General features: G+C 34.4%; 1 protein-coding gene across 5 annotated transcripts in view; it reads right to left on the bottom strand.

Moving 5' to 3' along the window:
• Positions 1-21311, bottom strand: part of PCDH15 (protocadherin related 15) — a 735694-nt gene that overhangs the window by 588214 nt on the left and 126169 nt on the right. For all 5 annotated transcript variants that reach the window (XM_082423601.1, XM_082423610.1, XM_082423609.1 and 2 more), the window contains exon 2: positions 15194-15259. In XM_082423601.1, the coding sequence (XP_082279727.1) occupies positions 15194-15259 (66 nt within the window). The remainder of the gene's footprint in view (positions 1-15193; positions 15260-21311) is intronic.

Below are 21311 nucleotides of genomic sequence, written 5' to 3' on the forward strand. Positions count from 1 at the left end.
ATCTTATTGATTTGGGCCCTTTCCCTTCTTTTCTTGGTGAGTCTGGCTAAAGTTTATCAATTATGTTTATCTTTTCAAAGAACTAGCTTTTGGTTTCATTGATTTTTTTCTACTTAGTCTCTGTTTCACATATTTCTGTTCTCATCTTTCATTTCTTTCCTTCTAACTTTGGGTTTTGTTTATTTCTCTAGTTCCTTTAGGTATAAGGGTAGATTGTTTGAGGTTTTTCTTGTTTCCTGAGGTATGCTTGTATTGCCATAAACTTCCCTCTTAGAACTGCTTTTGTTGCATCTCACAGGTTTTGGATCATTGTGTTTTTTGTTTTCATTTGTCTCTAGGTAATTTTTGATTTCCCCTTTGATTTCTTCAGTGATCCATTGGTTGTTTAGTAGCATACTGTTTAGCTTCCATGTGTTTGTGTTTTTTACAATCTTTTTATTATAGTTGATTTCTAGTCTCATAGTATTGTGGTAGGAAAACATGCTTGATATGATTTCAATTTTCTTAAATTTACTGAGGTTTGTTTTGTGGCCTAGCATGTGATCTACCCTGCAGAATGTCCCATGTGCACTTAAAGAATCTGTATTCCGCTGTTTTCAGGTAGAATGCTCTCCATGTATATCAATTAAGTCCATCTGGTCTAAAGTGTAATTTAAGGCCAGTGTTTCCTTATTGATTTTCTATCTGGATAATCTGTTCATTGATGTAAGTGGGGTGTTAAAGTCTCCTATTATTGTGTTATTGTTGATTTCTTCTTTTATGTCTGTTAATATTTGCCTTATGTATTGAGGTGCTCCTATGTTGGGTGCATATGTATTTATAATTGTTATACATTTTTGGATTGATCACTTGGGCATTATGCAGTATTCTTCTTTGTCTCTTGTAACAGTTTGCTTTAAAGTCTATTTTGTCTGATAAGTATTGCTGTTCCAGCTTTCTTTTGATTTCCATTTGCATGGAGTAATTATTCTCAACCCCTCACTTTCAGTCTCTGTGTGTCTTTAGATCTGAAGTGAGTCTCTAATAGGCAGCATATATATAGGTCTTATTTTTGTATCCCTTCAGCCACTCTGTCTTCTGATTATAGCATTCAGTCCATTTACATTTAAGGTAATTATTCATATGTATGTTCTTATTGCCATTTTGTTAATTGTTTTAGGTTTTTTTTTTCTTTTTTGTTTTTTTCTCTTGTGATTTGATGTCTATCTTTAGTGTTGTGTTTGGATTCCTTTTTATTTTTTTGTGTGTATATGTATATCAATATTTTGGGTTTGTGGTTGCCATCAGGTTTTTACATAGCAGTCTATGTATATATAGACTGTACACACACACACACACACAAAACTTAAGTTGCTGATCTCTTAATTTCAAATGTATTAAAAAAAAAGAACCCTGCATCTGCACTCTCCTCTGCTCCATGATTACTGTTTTTGATATCATATTTTACATCTAATTGTTTTGTGAATCCCTTAACCGCTGATTGTGGATATAGATTTTACTTTTGTCTTTTAACCTTTCTACTAGCTTTGTGCAAAGATGATTTCCTATCTTTACTGTGTGTTTACCTCTACTGGTGAGCTTTTCATTGCATAATTCTTATTTCTAGTTTTGGCCTTTTCTTTTTTGCCTAGAGAAGTTCCTTTAACATTTGTTGTAAAGCTAGTTTGGTGGTGCTGAATTGTCTTGGATTTTGTTTGTCTGTAAAGCTTTTGATATCTCCATCGAATCTGAATGAGAGCCTTGCTGGGTAGAGTATTCTTAGTTGTAGGCTTTTTCTCTTTCATCAGTTTAAATATATGATGTCACTCTGTTCTGGGCTGCAAAGTTTCTGCTGAAAAATCAGCTGATAGCCTTATGGGAATTCACTTGTATGTCATTTGCTTTTGTCTTGCTGCTTTTAACATTTTCTCTATAATTAAATGACAAAATTTACAATATGTCTTTTTGTATTTTCTTCTTTGGGTTAATCCTGTATGGGACTGTCTGTGCTGCCTGGACTTGGGTAACTGTTTCATTTCCCAGGTTAGGGAATTTTTCAGCTCTTTTGTCTTCAAATATGTTCTCAGTGCCTTTTCCTCTCTTCTACCTCTGGTACCCCTATTATGAGATTGTTAGTGCACTTGATGTTGTCCCAGAAGTTTCTTAAACTGTCCTCATGTTTTTTCTTTTTTCCTTTTTCTGTTCAGTGTTAGTTATCTCCACTGCTGTCTTCCAGCTCACTGATCCATTCCTTTGTATCATTTAGTCTACTATTCATTCCTTCTAGTATATTTTTCACTTCAGCTATTCTACATCTGTTTGGTCGTTCTGTATGTTTTCTTTCTGTTGAAAACATCTAACTTCTCACTCCGTGCATCCATTCTTCTGAGCTCTTTGATTTTTGATCATCTTTATGATAGTTACCTTGAACTCTTTCTCAGATAGATTGCCTAACTCTGCTTCACTTAGTTGTTCTTCTGGGACTTTATCTTGTTACTTCATTTGAAACATGTTCCTCTGCTGCCTTGTTTTGCCTAAGTTGGTGTTAGTATTTCTGGATATCTGGTAGGTTTCCTGACCTTTAACTAGTGGCCTTCTCTAGCAGACATCCTATGCATCACAGCAGCACACTTCCCTCTTGTCAACTGAGCTATCTGTTCTGGGGTTTCCCTCATGAGGGCTGCATGGATCCTTTCTTGTGGCAGGCTGACTATGTGGGTGGTCTGGTAGGCCTGACTGGCTCCTAGTCTGGCTGGTTGTAAGACCTAACAGTCAGGACTCTTGTGGAGGCTGCTGGTTTGTGGGGCTTGGACACAAGGCAGCTGACTACAGAACCCCAGGGGGCTCCAGGTCTGGCTTACTGGTGAGGAGAGTCAGGGTTGCCAGCCCACTGGTGAGTGAAGCCGAGTCCTGGGGTTAGTGCCTGACTGCTGGCAGGCAAAGCCATCCTGGAGTCTGGCTGCAGGGTCAGATGAATTTTAAAGCTAACAATAGATTCTAATCACATCTTTAAGAAGCTATATCATGATAAATATTATCTTGAATATATAGAAGAGCTAATACTTGCTAATCAGTCTCAATGGGTGAAAACTCAGAGGTCTATGTCATTTTTCTAAATCCAGGTGGACCCCTGCTATTGTTTTTAATCTTTAAAGTAAACTATTTTAAATGAGAAATTCCTTTCGAGGCTTTTTGTTCTCTAAATTTCTCTTCACCAGTAAGACACAGTTTCCATAATATGCTTTTAAGGCTGTTTACTAAAACTTTAAGAGATCTATTAGAATATAGAGTACTTTTCCTTCACTGATAGATATGCAAGGATTCAGGAAGCCTATCATAGCCTAAATATCTTAAAACATTTCTTCAAAATATGGCACATTTCTGGTATTGTGTGTGAGTATGTGCACAAGTGACATTGGTAGGTTATGTATATATATCCCTTTTCTGTATATATCATATGTTGCTATCCTACAAAGATGGCATTTAAATTTAATCTTATTTTACTGAAGAAAGGGGTTATCAAAACTCAGTTATTTCTGGAATTAAAACTTCTATTTTAAATAACTGGAAATGTAAAATTGCAAATGGAGATTATTTTTCCCATTTAATGAATGCAAACTCACATGACAATTTGATGAATTTTAAATAGTTTGGAGTTTCTTATTTCTAGTGTCTTAGAGAAACTACAAAAGGCTAATAGACCTAAAAACTGAGACATAACATTTTTCTAAAGTCAGACAGTAGTTTTACATAGATACCTTGATATCATATCAAATCATTAGGTTGATATTTTCAGATAGTCAAAATTATAACACCAAAAATTAAAATAAAATATATTTTTGTAAATTTAGTTAGATTATTTTATGAAATGCTTTTAAATATGCAAAAAGTAAAAAGTATGAATACATGAAATATGTATTTCATATTTTAAGATGCCATAATATAGCCTTTTTAAACATTTTAAAATTATATTTATTTTTTCTTAGATTTAAAGTAATAATATGGTTATATTTATGTAAATACAACAGCACTCCCTATTTTTAGTATTATCATAAATACTTCCTCTTTCAAAATGCTCTATTGAATAAAAATTATCTGATTATTGCAGACATTTTCATGCAGGCAGAAAACACTTGAAATTTATAAATTATTTTATGTGCACAGTGAATTTTGATTAAACATTGATTATATTGTGAAATTTTAATAATAACACTTCAAACTATTCTAAATAGACATATATGTGCCATTTAACTCAGATGGTAGTTTGTTTGTGGGATTCATGTTGATGATTTACTTGAATCAAACAAGTTTTTTGAATGCCTGCTACATACCAGGCATTTCATTACCTTCTGGGATTACAGCAATGACTCAAAGCAGATAGTCTTTGCTCTCATGAATTTTGCAATCTAACATAATGATCCTAATATGTACTTCCCATTTTGAGATAAAAGGTACCATCAGTTGTTGGCAGAAAAAATACTAGCCACAGACTTACATGTTTGCCTTCCAGCTTGCCTTTCTCTCAAAGCATGACTCTATATTTATAGGCCAACTGAACTCTGTTATTTACAGTAGATTCTTCTTTTTTCAACTATTATTTATATAAATACAATTATGTCTTACTCATGTAATATGACCTACAGAAGATATTTGTCACATACCAGGAATATTTGTGCCATCTCTAAATGACTGTGTCACAGAAAAAAGGTACATCTTCCTAGATCCTTAATTTTAACTAATAGTCAACAATTTAAAAATTTGAAGTTACAGGTAAACATACCATGGAGGAGAATGTTGAATTCACAGTGATACTTAAAATACAACACAACACTTCAAAGATATTAATTAAATAGCATGCTTTTATATAACCAAAGCCCAAAAGATGATCTCTGAAGCCTTCTAAAAAATATAGTAATACGAATGTCTATGTGGTATCCTATCAATGCCTACAATGATAAAAGTTTTTATATACAAAATAGGAATTTCCAATCAAAAATACACAAGGTTAGAATCTTATTTAGGATTATATGTGAAGATAGTTTATTCAATTTCAAATTGCTTTTAGTCTAGTCAAAGTCAAGTGTCCGTTTACTTGTTTTGTTTCAACTAAATGAAAAAATAAAAGAAAGAAGTAGCCTATGCTGGAGAATGAAAAAGTACAGAGAAAATATTTTGTGAGACTTAGCTGACATTTTGAAACAAACTAAAATCAAACTGAAATAATTTTCTTTTGGGATATATAATAGATTTCAAAAAACAAATGGTATTAACTGACAGGAATCTATTCATTGTACAACATTTGAGAGACATCAAAATTCAAGATGTTGAAAGAATGTGCAAATAATATAAATAAAACATTCACTTTCATACTTGCTATTCATTACAGGATGGAAATGTAGAGGTATTAACTGGTCATTAGTAATACAAAATTAGAATGAAAAGCTTTGCTTTGAACAATGTTCCATAAAGCTTATTCACTACAAAGGAATCTTAAATTCTTTCTAAGACTTGGGACAATTTTTCAAAGGTAGCATTTAAATTATTCACTCTGTTAATTCATGTATAACCTTTAGTCTGACTCTTGTCTATAAAAGTCCTCACATCCCTACAAAACCACTTTTAAGGATAGTATATGAACCCTGTAGAGATTGATGGGTTGCTAGTTCCTTACTAATAATGCCCACATCCTGCCTGTCCTAAAGATTAAGATAAAACAAAGCACATTATTCAGCATTTTCAACAAAACATGCTCCTATAAAGATGATCATGTTATTAAGCAAAGTGAACGGTTTTACAAATATTTTTCTGAAATGTGACTCCACTAGCACTCAATCTTCCCTTTTATATTAATGGTGTTTTGAAGACAATGTAATATAACAAAGATCTCTGGTTATAATTTTGATGGTACCACACTATCAAACTTTCAGACACTCAGTATTTATGTAACTATCATATTCACGTTTACCTTTGGAATGGTTGCAGTAATCCTCTATTATGTGTTAAATGAGGGAGTGATACCACCAAGCCAAACTGAGCAAATTAATGTATTTTCTGATTTTTTTTAGCAGACAGATTGTTTTAAAGAGTAAAATTATCTGAGATTATAAATACATACACACCCAGTTGCCTATTCAAATTTTGAAGTATCTAAACTAAGATATCGAGGGACTGTGAGGGACAGGAAGGAGAGTTATCCTTAGTGATTTCATCTAGCAACCTATAGTTCACTATCAACTGATTTGTTGGCAAACCAAAAACATTTTGAGTAGTTTACATATATTCAATCAACATCTGTCTTCTCTGCTTCAGCCACATTTGTTATCACTCATTTTCTGCAGCCAGTTTTTTTGCCGTACCTTAAACTGACCAACTATATTTTTCCTTGTAGCCTTTGAATTTTAATTTTCCTGTCTGAAATGTAAATTTCCCGGCTAAATGCATGGCTCACATCTTCAGTCAGTTTTGGTCAGGGCTCTGCTCAAATGTGGTCTCCTTAGACAGACACCTGAAATAGCACCACTGCCTCCCCACTTGTCTGTCACTCCCTGTTGTCTTGGTCTGCTTTATTTTTTTCCCTAGAGGTCCTGCTTCTGCCACCAGGAGGGCATTGGTTTTTCTTTTTTTCTAGTTTTTCTAGTATACCTTAACTGGTAGCTATTCCTTTCCTACTCAAAACCATTTTAAGAAGCAACCCTCTCAACTACACACAGGTCTGACAATTCAAATCAACGTTTTGTAGACTTGTAAATTTTTGGAGGCAGACAAACAAGGAAAATATACCATCAAAAGCAAGAACAGGTAAAAGGAGATTGTTTAATGCTCTTATAATGAAAAGAACCTTGTTTCTGAGGGGTCCTGAGTTAATAAAGTGTTCTGTGCTAAGCAGCCAGCACTTGAGACTTGAATTAAGAATTACTGTTAGACAAAACTCAGAATCTAGAAAACAAAAATGAGGACTGATACTAAACAAACAAACAAAAAAACCACACAAACAAAAAAACCTTGTCTGTGGTCACCAGTGGCAAGTGGTTTGGGTAGGTTAAAAAGAACACTACAATATATTATATCTCCATATTCTACTTAAGTAAACCCATTTGTATTTTAACCAAGCTGAATGTACTTCAATGGTATGTAGCTATGACAATTCCACAAACTTTTATTATTGAGTACAGTTAAGAGATTCATTTTTATTCTAAGGAATAAATATATACTATTTACTGAAATTGTACCATCTGATATGAATACAAAATCTAGCTTTAGTGCATCCTTCAGTTTCATGAAGTAGTGATAGATGAAGGGATACCAAGTACTTTCATATTCGTTAATCCACATGGCATACTTAAGCATATTTAGTTGAATTACATTAGCAATTCCAGGTGGAAATATGTGGCATTTGAACCTTTGTTTTGAAAGCTGCTGTAGGAGGTATTTTAAGTCCAAGAACAGTTTCAAATCATCTGAGGGTTATGGTTCTCATCCAGGGATTGCTGAGAACATTTACACCATTGATTACTATAGTCAAAAGTGACAGTAGTGGTCCATTTCAGATTTCCATTTCAGATTTCCAGTGTCCTAAAAGAAAAGTCATACCTTTGTTGCCTGACAACAAAGATCGATAATCTAGAAGCCAATATTTGATCATGAGAACAGAAGTGAAAAACCACTCATGATAAACAGGAATTGGGGAAAGAGTCATTAGGGACAGGGTAATAGTGGAATCTAAGATCATGCATAAGAAAGAGCAGTTGTAGACAGAATCTCCAGGAGCTTGATATTAAAACAAGCAATTGAACTTTGGTGCTTCTCCCATCCCCGAGTTCCTAAACTTCCATCAGAGACTCACTCCTCAACTAAACTCAAATTATACAACGTAAGTGTAAACAGTGTGCTGGGTATGCAAAGAAAACTCAAAGCCAAGTCCCTTCACGCCCTTCCCAAAACAATGTCATCTTATGGATGTCCTTTCCACCATGCACTTCTCTCATCTTTGTTGCCCAAATTAGGAGTCAAAATATTGGTGGCTTGCAAGCCACAGGAGCCACACAGATATATTTTGTTTGGCTAATAAAAGGAATCACAATTTAAATTAGAATGACTTATCTTTAATACACAGAATTTCCTATTCTGAAAAAAAATTTAAGGTTTCTTTCTACGTGGTTACGAGTAGAGAGAACCTAATACGTCTTCCTTTCTTGCAGCACACAGACCCATTCTTATTGCCCACCAAGGCCCATGGTCCATCTTCCAATAGTCTATACAGATCCAATACTAGCTTCAATTGTCTGCCCTAGTGACAGGATTTAGATACTCTCTCTACAGAAAAATTGTTCATTATAACAGCATCATTTGGGATTAAGTGTGTGTATGTGTGGCATAATTTAATTCTATATTATTCAGATTTATTTCTATTAGACATGAGATTAAAATAAAGGATTTAAAGAAAAAGGAAAAATAGAATAGAATGGTCTTGTGTGTTTTTCATTTCCTTAGAAGCCAAGGGTTACTTTGCACAACTTAATCTTTTCATCATCATTAACATTAGCATTCTGAAACTTAAACAGTAAACGAGAGCCACTATCTTGAACAGAGTTGTTTTCCTTGTATAAAACACCCTAGCTTGCTACCCTTTTTGACTTCTGTCTGCTTTGTGTACTTCTCCTGTCCCTTATTTTATGATCATTTCATTAGATCCAGCAATACCATTGTATGTTAGGTGCTATAGAGTAAACAAATGAGAAAAGGAATATCAAAAATGAAATATGATTAAATGTCAATATAATTTTAGATAACTTGAGATAAATAACCTATTTCCCTAATTCTTAGAAAGTTTTCAATTTACTTATTTCACAATTATATATTCAGAAGTTTGCAGCTGCTGACCTTTCATAAAATAATACTTTGGCACAAATGAAAAGAAGCGGATGCAGCGTTGCATATGTAGCTCCTCCAGCAGTAATGAGCAGAGCCAAATTGTTTTCTTCTAGGACAATTGTCTTAGTCACTGTAGTAAGAGGATTAAAATACATGAGGAATTGGACATGATTTTTTTACATCAACTTAGGTCTAATATTGACAAGTGTATTTTGGATAGTTTCATTTAACTTCTTCAAAACTTACAAAAAGTTAAATTTCCTCATCAATGTGTATGTCTTTCACTAGAAAGAACTCAGAATGACTTAATGATGACTGGGAAAAGTAAAGAATAGAATAGCAAAGAAATTTGTAATCATGATTTTGGGGCTATGCAACATCCACAGCAATCTAGCCAGAAGACCACTAATATCTTATAAAAATATTTAATATTTTGGCAGTTAAGAATCAAGTTTGGATGTTATAAAATTATAGAACAATGGGAATATATTTTTCCCTATTTATCCAGAAAAACAAAACTCTCATATTGCACTAAAGGTCATTTGCTTGATGTCAATGCGGGTGATCTTGTATAACCCGAACAAAGTTTTAGTCTTAATACTTCAAAAGCTTGTACAGTCATCTATTAATCTACCTTCATCTATATAGAACTTCTATTGTTAGAGTTGCTGTGTTTCATAAGGCTTTATGCAGCAGACTATACACTTATTTTTTTTAAATTATTGTTTCAAATAGAATTCTAGGATTTGTTGATGAAAACCACCAGAGAGAGAAACACTATTTACCTTAGTGATAAGGCAACAATGCAGAATAGAGGTAGGATAAAAGTGCCTTAGAAAGTAACTGTTTAAAACCAAATCCTTAGAACTATCCCTCCCATAGGACATATATACTAGATCCCTCTCTCGCTTTTATTTTCATGAGTAAAGCTCTATACAAATTTTCAAAAGCTTAATATCTAAGAACATGTTCTATACTTCAGGTTTCATTTAATATGTAAATTATGTTGGCAACACTTTGTTATATGTCATATTTGAAATAACCAGGATCGTTATCATAGAACAGAGAGAGAATTAAATCCAGATCTTAAGCTGTATCTTTGTCCTGACACATTGAAAGAAACATGGCCTAAGAATAGGCCCAGATAAGGATTTCTATCTTTAATAACATTTCTCCCAAACATTTACATGAGCTGAGGACTCTGTCTATGGCAACTATATTGAAACATTTTTCCACCTACTATATAATTTCTAGCACCTTTAACCTCTTGGTGGCATCTTCAACCACTTTCAGTTTAGAACATTGTCATCCAGTCTGCCTGATAACTTGCCATCTTGGTTTCTCAGTTTGCTCTCTTCTCAGCATCTTGTGCAGTCTCTCATCTGGGGTTCTAGTCATCATCTACTATGAGGTATTCTACAGAGTTTATTCTTATTCCACTATAGTTGTTCTTGCAAAAATTTTCCGCCAGTTTAGATATTGCTCTCTTTAGAGAATGAAAGAGAAGAATGAAGATAAATAGGCAAAAAGGGAGGGTTCTGAACCCTTGGATGTAAAAAAAACAAAAAAACCACATTACGCTTTTTATTTTATTTTTACACTTTGTTTAAACGTTGGGAATATTCATAAAGAAACATTGGTTATTTAAGACTTTTCTTTCCATGAGTGCAAGACCTGTTTTACTAGGAGTATGTGAAACTCTACTTGCAACCCTTTGGAGGTGTGTAAGGCAGAGTTTGGCGAACTCCCTTGCTATAAATCTAAGATATGTAATTGGCAACTATAAGGAAAGAAGAACATCAACATAAAACTTTAATCTTCTACTCTTCCAAGCTTAGTGATTTTTGACAATGAAAGGAAAAGGATGATGACGAGCAACTTGCAAATGCCCCTCAACAACATAATTGTTTCTAATGAAGAATCAACTTCCCTTCACTCCCCTAGCTCCATGCTTGGGCCAGAGAAACCCCACAGAAGAAGTGACCAACTGAATTCATTGTTCCTTTCTATAACCTCCCTAGAAGTACAGGAGGGTCTGTAATACTCAACCCAGTTCACACCTGGTTCTGCCATGTGCCCTGACCAGGACACATTCTCATTGAATCAGCTGTGGCATCCTCTGTTGGCAGCTCCTTTCATAATGTGAAGACACTCCATCCATCATCTTTCATTTCTCAAATTTGCTGTGAGCCCACAATATCTTAACTGGAAAGCCATAAAGAACATTTAGGATGAGCCTCCTAATCTCTCACCTACATAGTGATATCCTTTTGCCTCTGAGCCTGTTTATTTTTGTACAATTATGGTGTTATGTTCAAGCCATGACTTCAAATCATTTTCTTGTCCCCTTGACTCAGCAGTGCCTATGTATTTACCCAGTTTCTAAGAATTAGTCTGAACCAGTTGTTCCAAAGTCTTTTTGAATGCCATTCCATAGTTGTTGTAAAGCAGCCAGGGCCCTGACTTGGCTGGCACCCAGAGGCAAGGTTTAAATAGTTCCAGTGTAACTGTTCCTGACCTCACTCCTTCCAGTAAGGACTCAATGCCATTAGGCAACTCTGAGTCCAGTGAATCTAAAAATGTATTTCCAGAAATAATTTTTTTAAAACTTAGTTTTTTTAGAGCAATGTTTTAAGTTCACAGTGAAAAAGAGAGGGAGATAGAGTTTTCCCATATAACCCTTGGCCCCCTTACCTCCAACGTGCATAGCCTTCCCCATTATCAACATCATTCACTAGAATGGTACATTTCTTTTTTTAACCAAGAATGAACCTACGTTGACACATCATAATCAGCCAAAGTCCACAGTTTACCTTAGGTTTCCTTTTGGTGTTGTACCTTTTATTGGTTTGGACAAATGTATTATGACATATATCCATCCTTAGAATATCATGCAGAGTGTTTTCACTGCCCTAAAAATCCTCTTTGCTCTGCCTATCTTTCCCGCACTCACCCCTGGAAACTACTGATATTTTAATTTTTCCCATATTTTTATCTTTTCCAGAATGTCATAGTTGAAATTGTACAGTACATGTTTCCTTCGGATTGGCTTCTTTCACTTAGTAAAATGCACCTAAGTCTCCTCCATGTCTTTTCATGGCTTGATAGCTCATTTCTTTTTAGTCTGTATTTGTCTGGATGTACATAGTTTACTTATCTATTCACTTACTAAAGACATCTTGCTTGCTTCCAAGTTTGGGCAATTATGAATTAAGCTGCTATAAATGTCCATGTGCAGGTTTTTGTGTATACATAAGCTTTTCTGGAAAAAATTTTTAGATATTTTAAAATAATCTGTCTGTTTCTTGGTACACGTTCTCCTCTCTAAATGCAAATACTCATTAAACATTTTTTACATACTAGTGCTAGAGCTTTCTGGCGGTGGTCAGGAACCAATGTGATTCTCTTAATGGGTTGACTTTGTGTTCTTACCACGTAAGCTTGATTTTCTGGTAGTTGTGATGAAAATAAACTCCTTCAGATTGAGGTTCAGATCGAGGGTGATATAATGAATCTGTTATCCATATACTACTGAGGACAAGGAACAAGGAGAGGAACAATCTAACAGGTCCCAGGGTGAGAAGGAATTTTATGGATCTCTACCTGTTAAATTTTTAATTCTTTCAAACATATACAGATGTGCAAATTAATTTAGCATATATATTCATAAAAAGGAAATATTTCCATCCCACAGAGTATAAAAATCTTGAAATATGCAGATGCATGTGACAAATAATGGACATTCTATGAATGTACCTTAGTGACTTATATAAGAAAATTAAGTATATTTTAAAATACCTGAGTTAAAAAAGAAATACCCGAGTTATTTAAAAGCTATACTATAGTAGTATAGTAGAGGATGTATTTGGCAATGGAGATTGTTCAGCTGTAGACATCAATAAAGTAAGCCAAAAGCAAGTTGACACCCAAACTTACTGGTCTGGCTTAATGAAGGATTTGCTATGCCTTACTTTTAAGAAGCCCCAGAACATTTAAAAATAGGTGCTTATTTTTCTGGTAAAATAGGATACCTACATGTTTTGTTACTACCAATTAAAAAGATGCAAGAAAAAAGAAACCAAGAGTTTAAGAGCCAGACTAGAATTAACTGTCCTATTTGGAAGTTTCCTAGATTGCCTAAAGAAAAATATGAAAACACTTTCATGGATTGTTTCCTTTAGACTTTTAAGGCAAGAATGATTGCACACTACATTGTAATATCTGGTAGAGGTTCATTTGATCACCATATTTTTAGAAATTTAATGTGAAAGAGAAATGTAAAACATTTAATCTCTAGATTGGTATTTATACTCCTTATGATGACACTCAAATAACTTTGGCAGCATTCTGAGTAGTTGGCAGTTTCTACAAAATATGCCAATTAAAGAGCACAGCAACTACATCATGTCACATTCTTCTAAAATATAAATATTGAACTTTCACCACATGCCATCATGCAGAACTGCTATGACAACATCTTTGCAGACTTCCTGAGCTCCCTTAAAAAGTGGGATCTAATCAACACAAGGAAAGGTAAAATATCATTACTGTGGCTATAATTATCTGGTTGGCAAAATAAGCTCTGTATAGAATTACATGTTAAAACAACTATTTAGTAAAATTAAATGCTTTAGTTAATCTCAGCTTATATGTTCAAGGGAATTGGTGAACAATGAGAAAATATAGATTGGTTTTCTATCATGTTTATTTTTTTGTCTCTGGTTGAAAAGCAAACTTTTTATTGTAGGACATTTAGAAAACAGATTTGTTGACAGGAAAGTAGTTAACAATAAACCATAATCTTACATGTGAGATGAATTTTTTCTGGTATAGTATTTTTATATATATTTTTTCTGCAGATACATATAGGACTTATTTCTAATTTATTTAAATGCATCCTAATAACTCATTATCTTCATATACTTTCAAGTTCATAGGGACTTTTTAAAAATAAACCTGTGTAATTTTTATAATATTTCTATAATTTAGTATAGACACTTAAATTTGTTTAAACAAAGGCCAGCAGTGTTGTGGACATTTTTGGCTGATTCCAAAGGAAGTGAAAGATGTTCAAGAATAAAAATTTATGCCAATTCTTCTAAGAAGTAAAAGAAATGTTTCTAGTACAGCATAATAAATACTGATACATGATAAAGTGAACCAACACAGGTATTATGTGTACTATAGAAATTTTCAAAATACACGTAGGTTGAATTTCAGGGAAAAGTCACTTTCCAATAAACCACTTGACATTCTTTTTTAAAAAGACATCAATCTGGCAAAACAGTGTTGAGCCTAGACAGAAAGTACAAATCAAACCCAGCGGAAAGTCTGTTACAGAATTAGTAGACAAAATGAGCCACAGAACATTCTCATATTTAGAATAGTTTGAAATTGAAACCAAGACTCAAGGGATTTCCACTTTACTGTTACCTAATAGAGGAGGAGAATCTCTAAATATCTGTAAAGTTTAGTGAGACTAGGAGAGTGTTGGGGGACAAAAGTGCTAATTTTTTGTTAAGGAAAATTAAATTTTTGAAGACTGTAATATAAATAAGGAATTAGTTGTTAATTATGGCAGATAGACTGAGTGAAAATTCAGATTTCCTCCTCTGCTCTAGACCTTTTGTCAGTTTTCTGTTCCCAAGCACTTTGTTTTCCTAGTAACCATTCTTTTTTTTTAAGATTTTTTTTTTTGATGTGGACCATTTTAAAAGTCCTTATTGAATTTCTTACAATATTGCTTCTGTTTTATGTTTTTTGGGTTTTTTTGGCCACGAAAAAACCATGGTCCATGGGATCTTAGCACCATGACCAGGGATCAAACCCGCACCCCCTGCATTGGAAGGCAGTCTTAACCACGGGACCACCAGGGAAGTCCCCCTAGTAACTATTCTTAAATCACCATGTCTAATAGATTATGGATCTTAATCCTTACCAGATTGTAGCAAATTTAAATTAGCAGTACAGAGCTTACCTTGTGGTCCATTTCTTTTGGAGAAATACACTTGGTAACAGTATGTGTGATAGTCAACTCTACCTATTGACAAAGAAAAGTTCTAGCCAGTATCTAGATGCATTCTTAGACTGCTCGTGAATCAGATGACTTCTCTGTAATCAAAACTAAACATTTCTATTCATTAAGTCTCTCATAATGTAATCCAAATAAAGTATTTCCAGTTAATGTCCTAATTTAAACTCATACAGGGAAAAAATTAAAGAGGAACTGTCAGTGGATTTGGTTTGAAGCTTTCATTTAGTACTTCCACACATATCAAATCTAGGTTTGAAATGAGAAATCCCTCTTAGATTAAGTCACTTTTAAAACACATAGCTTACTCACCATTCCGACTCTCTTCATCAATGGCAACTATGGTGGCTGGTGGTCCCCCCCTAGCTAGTTTGCAATCTAAAGAGAAAACAAGACAAAGTAAGAAGTAGCTACTGCAGGAGCACTCACCCTGAGATTAAATTCATTGAGATGTATATTGATATTTAAAAAGAAAAATCCTACAATCAAATTAGTATGCATCATTACTTTTAACAATTTTTTATTTAAAAACAATTCTCGTAAGAGCTATATAGATTCCTTACCACATCGTAACAAAGACACTTTGTATACCGTGAAATTGTTCAAATCTTACTGGAAAACACCAGCAGAGACCACTGGAGAGCAGAGGTTCTTCAGGACAGAGATAATGGGATGGTAATTTAACCCATAAAAATAACATAAAGGGATGATTAACAAGGATAAATTGTAATTAAAGCATCACAACAGAAACAAACATAATTGGCCTTTAATTGTGATAAAGGGTCTAATTAAAAAGAGTGAATAGATCTTTAATAATGTTCTAAAGAGAATAAAACAAAGACAGACAAGCAATGTTCATGAGGTTGTTTGAGATTTTATTTTTGTCATCTTACCCTCATATTGCCAGTCTGGAGTCAAAAGTATAGAGTCATCAATGGAAGCAGATCAGAAAAATGAAAGAAAGGAAGAAAGAATACATGTATATATTTAGCGAGGATTTAAAGACATAAATAGCATTATACAATAACAGATAAATCACCTAATGATTTCTGGAAATGAAATATATAAAATCCTTAGATTTTTGTAATTCTAACACAGTAGTAACAAGTTAACTTGATAATGTATGTCACTAACATCTTAACAATTATAGATCAACTCGAACATAACATACAGTACACCTATGTGTCCTATGAAAAGGTAAATAAAATTACTTACGAATTGTCTATTATCCCTGTGTTGAACAAACCTTAAGAATAGTGCCTGTCAATCAGTAGTGATTAATTTGTTATTTCAAACAATGCTAATACCGAAGTATCTCATGATAATGAACATATAAATAGTATCATGAGCTATAACATCCATGATAATTAAAATGTGAAGGTTTTGCCTGGAAGATGTCAAAAGTACACTTCTGAGACATAAAGCACTCTCCCAGGAGGTACTCGGTCAGCCTGATAGGGCTGTGTCAAACAGTTAAATGTACATGGCACAGTCCTGTGACTGCAACATAAATTGGCTTAAAGCCGTCCAAGTATGTGTGCTATTTGGAAGATGATTTCAAGGTTTACTATTTATCTATTAAAATTCTGCTATTATGTTCATGGGCATGAATAAAAAAGGCTTTGGCAAGCAGTGTTCTATATTGTAAGATATGTGCTCTCCCATATGAAGCTTAAAATATCAGAAATCTCCAGTTTTTCTCTCTTCATCCTGGTCAGTATTCAAGGAGTTTCAGGTCACAGCATTTTTAGATCTAAAATACCTCATTACACTTCATCCTCTCCTTCCTATACCCCCTGACATAGCACAAAGCCTCACTATTTGTCACCTCTACTCTTGCAGTGGTTTCCTCACTGATCTCCTAGAAGCTTTGTTCTCATCCTGCATTTATTTATTCATTTCATGAGAATTATTTTATGCACCCAAATCAAAGGTAAAATTATGGCATTTCTTTGTCCAAAGAACTTAAGTTTCCTTTGGAGTGAAGAAAATTGTCTTAGGATATCATTCAAAGGATATCATGGTCTTAACATTGTTTACTTAGAATTAAGCACTGTGCCCTTCAGTCACATCAGAGCCCTTACTCTTGCTAGAACGTATCTTGCATTATTAAGGAAGTTTTGTTACCTAAATTCATTTCTGCCTCTACTCCTGCCTGGCAAGTCTCTGCTTCTCTTGGTAGAACTAGATTTCACCTATTCCATGAAAACTTGTCTATTTCCCCAGTCAGAATTTATCTTTTACCTCCATGTTCTCATAATACTTTGTTCATCTAGTTTTTTATTCATCTATGCATTCAAAAATTATTCAGTCAAATTTGTAGATAACTTATTACGTGCTGAACATGGGAATTAAAAACCAACAACTTCTTTCTTCATGGATCTGAGTGATCAGATAAAAGAAAGACTCATAAACAACCACATAGGTATGGCACAGTGTGGTCTATGTGAGTCAATTCTTTAATAAATTCATTAACAACACAAACGATTAAAATACAGAGAATGCCTGCTGGGAGTGGAAATGGGATACACAAGAAGGCAGAGGCAATCTGTGGAAAGAATAAAGGAAACATGACCAGTTCTTACAGGATGCAATTCTTAGATTACCAACATGCCTTCTGTTTGTATTTCAAAGAGTAGTTACCTTTCAAAACTATTTTCTCTCTCTTCACTCTCCTTCTCTTTCTCTCTCCCTCCCTCCCTCCATATAATATATATATAATATTTATATATGAGGTCACTGCCTTAGTTAAGATCCTCATAGCTGCAAAGTAGAGAAAAAGTGTGGTGAATCTGCATGTGAATATTGATAGAGGAATAGATATTTAATCAATAACTTTATAGGCAGGCAGCATAAAGGGAAAGGAAAGAAGGAGAAAGCTAGGCATACATAGACAAAAACCTCTCACCATTTGGTTACTATTACACTTATGGGTAGACTTTTTCTACACATCTAAGTCAAGTACGACTCCCCATATTCCAGCCCTACCTCCCTCCCTTTCCCTTCCCATTCTCAGTTCATTCTTTAGTCATAACAAACCAAATTTATGTTTGTTGTGCCATCTGCCAAAATGCCCTTCCTCCTCTTCTACCCCTGGTTAACTTCTATTTCTCTTTCAAGAACCTGGCAAGGCATCACATCTTCTAGAAAATCTTCCTTGCTGTTGTCTAGATTAAATGCCTCTTCTCTGCATTCCTTCAATATATACTGTATTCCACTGGAAAAATTACTTCATAAAAAATATATTAATATTTTCTTCTCATAAAAGCTCCTTCAGGCCAAGTCTGTGTCACATTCATATATCTAAGTAACCTCAGAATCAGACTAGAGTTGATCCTGAAAGAACGTTTGTTGAATTTTTCTGAACTGCGGTCAGCCCAGCTGCAGTCTCTCACTGAACATCCCTCCATGAATGCTGCTCCGAAGTCACTGTTCTCATTATGTCCTCGCCAACAGAAACAGCCCAGGAATATAGGTGCAGCTACAGTTACTCCCAGTCAGACCCCTTTAGATGACTTTCACTCAGCTTTATTCTTCTAGCAGCTTCCAAAACCCCACAATAAGATATTTTTCATGTCCAACCAATAAACTTTCTTTATTCTGAATCAAAACAAAAATGATTAAAAAATTTTGACTCACAACACTAATGAAGGAGAGGTTAGTCAGATACACAAAAGTAATCTATTAATAACGTGGTTCACAACAGCCTAAGTGTTTGCTTTGGAATGATGTGTTCATGAAAGTATAGTTAGTTTTGAAATGCACAAAAATATTTTTAATGACAAGTATATTCAGAACTGTCTTGAAAGAAAGTAATTTTGGATGGAGTAAACAGGATGTATTATGTATGCAAAATATCCACATGGAGATCAAAGTGAAAACTAGAAAGCAATTTGGGGGCTGGGTGATCCTGTTCTCTACGGTCTTTGGATAATCTGTCTGCCAAGGAAAGACAGGTTAGCTGATGATGCCTGTGCCTTGGAACAAACTTCTGTAATCTATTTAATTTCACCCTTGACTGTCCAGGTTAAATCACAAATTCATTGTTTTTCGTGCCTCAAATTTCTAACCTCTCAGGCCCCTACCTGATTCCCATATCCAATTTGTTGTAAAGTGCAGGATATGAATACAAATAGCTGAATGCCCAGGGTGATTTATTTCCGCAAATTTGTCATCAAGCTAAAAATAAGCCATATATTTTTTCTGTATATTTTAAAATTTCATGCAACAAGTCAGATTTAAAACCTAAAACTGTATTAGCAAGATATGGAATGACTGGTTTCAAATGAAATGAACCTGTAATATGCTGTTCTTATTATGACCTGAAGCTTAAGATCATGTTACTCTACAAAGGGAATATCCAGAATTGTCCAAATATGTTCATTTCTTACTAGGAAGAGAGAACAGCTAGGTAGACCCTATTTCCACCTTAGCCTATTCTCAAAACTTCCATTTAAGTTCAAACAGTGTCTTTTCAATAAAATTTCAAATATATTGACTTTTTTCTTATATTAACATGGCAATTGCCATCAATATGTCCAATGACTAGCATATTTCCTGCCTAGACCTCTCCTCTGAGTCTGGGTCCTGCTGCTCAGACAACATCTGTACTTGCAATTTCAAAGGTGCCTTAAATGTAACACTCCAACATGGATTCTAGTTGCTACCCCCAGACCATACCTGGCCTCTTCCAGTATGTACTATTTCAGTGAATAGCACAATTTTGCACCAAGTTGCATAAACCAGAAACCAGGGGGTCGCCTTTGAGCCTGCCCATCACCCTTGCTTTTCTATGTTGAATCCCTCAATAAATCTTGACTTTCATTACTACAGAAAAACTTCTCATATCCACCTACAACTTTCAATCTGATGTCACTATGCTAATCCAGTCTCTTACCTAGTCTAACAGGTTTTCCTAACTGTTCACCCTACAGTCAATCTTGCCCCACTCTTTTAATTTTCTATCTTTAACCACAGTGATCTTTTACAAATTAAAACATGCTTACCAGTTAATGATGTACCATTGCTTTTATGTTAAAACAAAATTTTCATGGTCTACAATCCTCTGTATAGTATGATTTTAGAATGAAAACCAAAAGATATGGCCTACAAGGCCCTGCATGATACCGCCTTCTCCTTCCTCTCCAGTCTCATCTATTTCCATGTTCTCACTTGCTCTCTGCATTCCAGACAGGTTTTTCTTTTCTTTAATCATGCTATCTTTTGTCCTGAGCTACCTAAAGATCTTTCCAGATTGCATTATTTCTTATTTCTAATCTTCACACTCAACCCATTATTCACTTATATATTCTTTAGATTTTAACTTGTGCTTCGCTTTTCCAAAGAAATCATTTCCAATCCTCAGGTTCCCTGATATATACTCAGTTAATTCGGCCTTCTAATATCAAGTTATGAATATCTGACTCCTCACTGACAGAAAACGCAGTGATAATCTAGATCTTGTTTCTGTTCCTCAGAGCTGTGTTCCCAGGGCAAAGTTCCTGCCACATAGTTGTCAGCAACTATTTCTTGAATGCAAAAATGAAGAGCCTCGACCAAATTTGCAACAATTTTTAAAAAGCCCTCTATAACTTAATCTTTTTTCTTTTTAATGTTTGAAATGTCATTTTCATATAAAAATAATGGGGAAAGAATGTGTAACAAATTAGTTATTAAAAGACAGGACCACTGATACTACCTCAGCAGAAATGCGAAGGGTAGCACCACATGCCACCTGAAAATATGTCAATTTGGCATGTGGAGCTGAAGGCAGTAAAGACCCAGCAGACTCAGCAAAAGCCTTTTTTTTTTTTTTTCCTCCTCCTTTTTAACAGCCTAAAAGAATTTAGAAAGGGGGCCTGTACCAGGAAGAGAGCTATTACTAGAGATAATTTTTTCATCTGAGAGAAGTATCTGCATGCAGGGCAAACATTTGTTTACTGAACATTTCCTTTTCTCATCTTCCTGTGAACTCCCTCTTTCCCTTTGAAGTCTCAGACCACTTATCCCTTTCCTTAGCTCAGGATGGTATTTAAGCCTCAGTTGCCTGGTTGTGTTTGAGTCTCATATTTTTGTACATAATTAAATTTGTTTTTCCCCTGTTAATTGTTCTATTACAGGGAGGTCTCAGTCAAGAACCTAGAAATGTAGAAGAAAAATTTTTCCTTTCCTATGAGGAAAAAGCTACTATTCAAGTAAAGAAAGAGATAGTTTTGTAGGAATTAGGATTTTGAGGGATTAGTTATGAAAGATCATAGAGAGCTCAGAATTATAAAGAGGAATAATGAAAAGAGAAGGAGAAATTTTTCACTTGTTTCCAATTATGTATAGTTTCTATTAGAATTCTACACTCTGATCATCCAATTGACTGAACTGAAAAACTATTATGGAGCAAACTTACTCCAATATCCTATTAATGGCAAGGATGCAT

Source organism: Balaenoptera physalus (genome assembly GCF_965194825.1).
Source record: "Balaenoptera physalus genome assembly, chromosome: 14".
Classification (NCBI taxonomy): domain Eukaryota; kingdom Metazoa; phylum Chordata; class Mammalia; order Artiodactyla; family Balaenopteridae; genus Balaenoptera; species Balaenoptera physalus.